This window comes from Arachis duranensis, chromosome 7 (genome assembly GCF_000817695.3).
Source record: "Arachis duranensis cultivar V14167 chromosome 7, aradu.V14167.gnm2.J7QH, whole genome shotgun sequence".
In the NCBI taxonomy this organism is placed as follows: domain Eukaryota; kingdom Viridiplantae; phylum Streptophyta; class Magnoliopsida; order Fabales; family Fabaceae; genus Arachis; species Arachis duranensis.
In genome coordinates, this window is record NC_029778.3 from 26698577 (window position 1) to 26705104 (window position 6528).

The 6528-nt window shown below is 35.2% G+C and overlaps 1 protein-coding gene across 4 annotated transcripts; it reads right to left on the reverse strand.

The window, feature by feature from the left end:
• Positions 1 to 382: 382 nt before the first annotated feature.
• Positions 383 to 5616, reverse strand: LOC107458418 (zinc finger protein CONSTANS-LIKE 9). Of its 4 annotated transcripts, XM_052252162.1 has the most exons (6): positions 5467 to 5616; positions 3699 to 4427; positions 2839 to 3075; positions 1731 to 2041; positions 1151 to 1282; positions 383 to 994 (listed from the first exon to the last, which is right to left on the reverse strand). In XM_052252162.1, the coding sequence occupies exons 2-5, from the start codon at positions 4266 to 4268 to the stop codon at positions 1153 to 1155; spliced, it is 1248 nt and encodes a 415-aa protein (XP_052108122.1). In that variant the 5' UTR covers positions 4269 to 4427; positions 5467 to 5616; the 3' UTR covers positions 383 to 994; positions 1151 to 1152. The 4 variants fall into 4 exon arrangements, with proteins under 4 accessions (XP_052108122.1, XP_052108121.1, XP_052108123.1 ...); XM_052252161.1 differs by having other exon boundaries at positions 383 to 1282; XM_052252163.1 differs by having other exon boundaries at positions 383 to 1282; positions 3699 to 4430.
• Positions 5617 to 6528: the final 912 nt, after the last annotated feature.

The following is a 6528-nucleotide window of genomic DNA, read 5'->3' on the forward strand; positions in this document are numbered from 1 at the left end:
TTATATTGATTTGTAGTTTATTGTTTTCTCTCCTGTTTTCTTTCTTTCTTCTTTAAAATTCATTGAAATGATGAAGAAAATCTCTCCAGACAAAATTTACTCCATAAAACATAAAAGAATGCCTCAACAGTTTGATATTCACTTATTCAGACTCGATTGTTATAAATCTGGTTACTTCAACTTCTGGAAACAATGGGACAAGATCATTCTACCTCCATAAAACTGAGATATAAATCACCAGAAAGTGAACAAGTTTGCATACTCGACAAATCGAGTATTTCGAATGAAAAGATTTAAAACTCATGCAGATAATATAAATTTTTATCCAGATGGTATGAAATTAAACGAGGCCATTAATTGAAGTCTATCAATGGCACCAAAATAAAATACAAACAAAACTTGTATTGATACATGATACATGTCCAATTAAACTGCTTCCTGTGATCAGCATAAATAGAGTTCTAACCTATACATAATAATAATAATATAATAATAAATACCTTACAATTTACAATTTGTGATGCCTGATATATCTGTTGGGCAATTACACCTCTAACTGCATATTTTATGTACTGCTTTATGCTATACATCTCAAAGTGCAAGAGGCAAAATATTACAACATTATGAACATAAAAACAAGTATCAAATTAGCCACTTGTACATGTGACTAAGATCAGAATGGGAGGGAGTATGAGATTGAGAGAGGGAGGGTGCAGCATATATAATCAAGGGTCAGAGGACTAAAGAATTCTGCATTCTTAAGAGCACAAGAATAAAGAGGCAGCATTTGCCAACAGAGGCAATCAAAATTCAAAACCCATTTGCCTGAAGGAGGAGGCAGGGCACTTTGTGATTGATATTGTGTCATTTTCGGCTGATATCGCAGCGAAATATCTATCCTTCAAGGTAAAAGGACACAATCTGCTCCAGAACTAAGATCCTGGTGGCATGGCATTGTTACAACCTTCTTCCCCCTCGAAGAAAATTTAGGGCCCTGTGATAAAACCAGACAGCTCGTCATTTTTGTGGAGAGAAAAATTGCATCAATTTTTTCATCCATTTTTTGTTTTTCCAGGAAACAGTTAACTGTTTTCTTTTGCAACTATATGAGTCTTTTTTTCTTTTATAGGATCACGGTTAAAAGCTGTACACTCAGTAACTTCTGGTTTGGCTCATCGGGTCGTAGTCATAGATATCACCGGCTTTGACAAACCGGCCCTTCACGCGCCTTCTGACATCAGCCCTAGCCTTACGAGAGGCATACCTTACTCGCTTTTCAAACCTAGAAAGATTACCAAACAAGAGACGCGTGTATCAATAATTTGACTGCGTATTCAGCCAAGAAAAGAAAGCTTGGTTTCTAAAGATCAATAAACTGTACTTAGAAGATAATATGATGACAAGGTGTAGAATTTTCCAAAAGAAAAACAAAAAGGAGGAAGCATAAAAGATGACCAAGTTCCAAAAGGTTTGATTAAGAATTGTTTTTGACCGAGCACAACAACAATGATGAAATTGATCTCAATTCCAACAACTAGGATATCCTTGGTTGCTATTGTTGTTGTAAATTGATGACAGGTAACTAGTGACTTTAAAAATCACATGTCGACACCAGAACAATGCACTGCTAGATGATGGGGTCGATTATTTTCACATCAACTATGCCAGCCATATTGCAGCAACACTGTTGGGATTAGTATAAGTAATGACAGTATGAGTAAAATACTTACTTTCGTGTCTTTTTCTTTTCCTTATAACGCATGACAGCGTTGCTGCGATTAGCAGATTGCATAGAGCTCTCGGGGCAAGGAGGACACCAGGGAGGCTCTCCCATGAGAAGCATTGAAGAAGCCCCACAGTCTTGATAGTCACCACCACCACCACCACCACCATCTTTAGTTGCACCAGAAAAAGAAATGTTCGATTGGGATTGCCTTCCAGTAAAACAAATAATTGGTTCAGTTTTAGTGCTCATCATCGAATCTGCAGATGCAGCATTGCTGCATGCTGGTTGTGTTGCATTGATTAATCCAGTTGAGCCCTGAAACCATAAGTACAGATATGATAAATAAGTATTAGCACAAAGTAATGCAAAACCATTTAACTCGGATAGTATAAAGGAAACTAGCTACTGTCTACTATATAAAATGATTTCCATATTGCAAGCATACAAATACTGAACAGCGAAAATCTCATTTACTCCACTTAAATGCATTCACCATATGTGACACAACAGAATATAAGTAAAAGTTCAAATAAAAGAAATGTGATCCATTCTTCTCCAAAAAACAAAGGGAACATGCTCAATTTTATGCTACTTCAGAACTTCCAGACAATTGACATCAAAATCAGCACCATGATCATTTAAATTATCAGTTTGGCTATACCCCAGATTAATTATAAATTATATATTGTATGGTTTACAACATTGAGAAAGGTGAACATTTGTGCTGAAAAAACCAGCAAGCTTAGCACACTTACCAATTTTAAACCACTGGATATTGCATTACATTGTTTAATTAAATGAGACAAATGCTAATGGTTAACCAAATCAGGTACTTGACCAAGAACGTCAAACAAATCAAGATGGTGGAAACACATAGACAAATCCTATTGGGATCGAGTAAAGGCGATAACTCGAAAAGATAGATACGCATGTGAACAAACAACGTGATTTTAGAACTAAATCACACAAAAATTTCCTGATGAACACAGCCTTGAACTGTATAAAGAAACTGGCCACACACTAAATTTAGTTAACATACATGACTAAATAACAGATAACGATAATAGAATAATCAAGCTCATCAGAAACAAAGGATGACAAGATTTGAGTACCTCAGCAGCAACCGCGCCCTGACAATTGGAGTCCCCAGCACTGGCAGACATTTCCTTTGTCCCAAATAAGCTATCAATTCCACCATTTTCAAAAAGCTCTTCAGAATGACTGAGAGCCACACCAAAAAGTTCCTCATAGTTCTCAAGATCCAGATCCACTTCATCCATGTTGAAATCATCATATAGATTATCATCATCTTCACAGAGTGCAGGAGTTGTTTTCACAGGACAATATAACTGCAGATTCATCAAGACGGATTAAACAAATGATTTGATGAAAAGCTAAACATTACGTCATTCATTTCACTAAAGAATTAGTAAAATCCCATTAAATGGCATTCAATTGCATACAAGATATGGAGAAATTTTATGTCCACAGCATGTATCATTATGCTAATATATTGATACCCAATTGCCTTGTATCAACATGCAATTATCCAAGTCAGTATGTCACGTATCATCAGAATCCATAGAACAAATTTTGGCATAACAATTTCAACACTCGTGAAAGAGAACTCTTAGGAAATTTAAATGCATATTTTAATTAGACTCTGGCTACACAACTACTGCAGTAGCCTAATCTAACCAATGTAAATCCCGAAACCATAAGAGCTCACCCTTGGACTTGAAACTTCTTTTAGCATGTTCAGTCGTTAAAAAGTCCATCACTTAGCATGGTTAGGACTTTCCCTGTAGTTTTACTATTACTGGAGAGCTTCTATAACGGACCGATATAAATCACTAACAAAGTTAGATGCAGAACCAACTCCCAACAAGCTTGAAATTGCATTCATTATACAGTTGTTAACATGTCCATCAAGTTTATAACATTTCGGCAGCAAAAGTGTAATAGGCTCTACCTTAGGCACGCATGCATTGGAAGGTCCAGGTGGCTGGTCCATGATACGAGGTTCTGAGCTTGACTCGGGCATTGAAGATGTGCCAACCCAAGATTTATCCTTGCCGGGTAGATTGGTCACTTGAGCAGAACTAGAAGCATTCTGGTTTTCTGGAGGAACCCAAGCACTCTTTTCACTGTTCTCACTAATGCTCATTAAACCAAGTTCCTGCTCACATGTTTCACCCATGGCAGGTATATCTGAGAAAAAGGACCATATTGAAGAAAATTCTGCAGCTGAAGGGCAGCCAGAATATAAATTGATTGTTTGCCTCTTATGCCCCGAAGTAGACGGAGTGGTACCATGACCAAGCCAGTCACAGTTCTGACAGAGTGAAATTTTCTCCTCAGCACATCTTATAAAAGCAGGTTGTGAGTTACATCTCTCACATACAAGGGTCCTGGAATGGCGCTTAGAAAGGGCATTAGCAGAATGAACATTCCGATCGCACGACAAACATAAGGATGCAGCATCTGAGCGGCAGTATACCAAGGACCTTTGCTCTCCACAAAAGTCACATAAATAACCCATCTCTTAAACTGACTTTTTTACTTTTTAGCTTGCTCCTTGATCTAGAATAAGAATTCTCCAATTAGTAATTGTCTACAGAAGCTGCAACATCAACTGAAAAACAAAATCCTTTTCTTATTTTCAGACGTCGAAGCTGATCTCAGTTGTACAACCTACAAGCTGCTAAACAATGCAATGAAGGAGGGAAGTTTTAGTTCAGTTTTGGCCAGAAGACAAATAAGTAAGCATTTCCATGCTAACAGAAATAAACTTCGCTAATATACAGAGAAATAAATAACAAAATGGAAATTCCACTACAAATTCAGAATTATGCATAGATGCCATGGATTATGGCTAGTAAATTATGGAAAGTTGCAGCCAATAGCAGACATAAAGACTAAAAGGAAAGTTCAAAGCAATGAATCAAGTATCAGAAAAGGTAAATAATACTTGAAATGGAAACTCCATAGATATTGTCACAGCAGCAAAGAAACTAAACCACTTTCTCAATAAGAAAAATAAATTATAAATTTATAATCAACCAAAGTTCTAATACAGTTGAAATATCCTTTTGGAGTTAAGGAACCAAAATTCCGTTTTGATTTCCAAAAAAAAAAAAAAGTGAATTTCCTCCATGAAAGAATTCCAGTAGAACTAGAAAATAAACCAAATAAAAGTTAAACTTATTTTTCCAGCATCCTTAAAAGATATCAACTTCCATGGAATGACTAAAAGTAGCAGATCATTATTAACAATACATAAAGGTCAGAAAGTAAAAACAAAACAGAAAAAAAGGGGCGGGGGGATATGAAGAAGAATACAGAAACAACAAGAACAACAAATCAAATCAAATCCAATCAAAACACAAATATACCATAAAAAGTAAAAAAGAAAAAAAAAGGAAGTACTCTTCACATAAGATTCCCTACTTTTCCTTATCTCAAGCTTCACAGAAAAACATGAACTAAAACACACACAGGGGAATCAGCATGAACTTTTAACAGAGAAGAACAGAAAGGAGAAAGAGATCAGAAAGCAAGAAATTACCATACGGAAAGAAAGACAGAGGACAAGATCGGTAAGGAAAACCAAAAATTTTATTTTATTTTATTTTATTTTTTTGCTTTTTCAGAATAAAATATAAAGAAGCAAAAACTGAAAGCAAAGGAAACCCTAGAGAGGGGTAGAAGCAGGACTATTGAAGAGAACAAACACTGACCCCTTTTTTCTTTCTTTCTTTCTTGTTCTCTCTTTTCTGCTCTGTGCAGATAGATAGGAGGAATAGGTTAGATTGTAGATTAGATATGGAAGGGAGAGAGAGAAAGAGGGGGTTAGGTGTAAGATGAGAAATTGAAATTGAGAATAATGCAATGGGGTATGTAGGTATTGTGACATAAGCTAGGCTTATAAAAAGTGCAAAACAAAAGAGTAAAAAACATATAATGCATGTGGGGCCATGTCTTTTTCATAGTGAAAGCAAAAGCTTACTAAGCCTTTCCCCCTTTTCTATTTCTTGGTCCCTCCCCATCACCCAAAAACTAAAAAGAAAAAGGGTCAAATATACATTTATTTAAACAAATAAGTAATTAATCACTTGACTTATCCAAATTAATTAAAGAATTAAATATAAAAATATTAAGTAAATAAATTATTTTTATAACTATATTTTAGCGAAATCTTTTTATTAAACCCACTTAATTTTACTATGGTAATATAAAAGAAAAGTGCTGCAATATTTTATGATGTTATTGTTACTATTAGTATATTTATTCATTTTTTAATTGAATTTTTTAATATATTAACTAGGATGTTGTTGAGCTATTATTTGAGTTGAGCAGATCTAGCGTTTATTTTTTGTCCCAAAAGCATCCAAGACTTTTTGATATTGAATAACATAACTTTTTCCCCTCTGCACCCTTTCTCTCTCCTTGCACTTTTTCTTATCTGTGTCCGTGTGAATGTTGTTGTTGGGATTGTTTATTGTGTTTAAATAATAAAAAAATATTATAAATAATAAAAGGGTGTACTGTTAATGGTCATAGGAAGGTTGAACTTGAACCTCTTTTTTTTCCCCCCCAAAAAGTGCATCACATGATGGGTGAGGTGGACAAATAGGGATTTATTTAGTGAACTTTTTCACAATCTGGTTTTCCATTTTCGGTTGGCTTTTTCACGCTTCGGTCTTAGGTGTTCCATTTTATGGGCTTCTTGTCAGTTTCGTGTCCTCACCGCAATCACTTGTTACCTAGTTTACGGAAAATAATATTTCAAAAAAAATTTT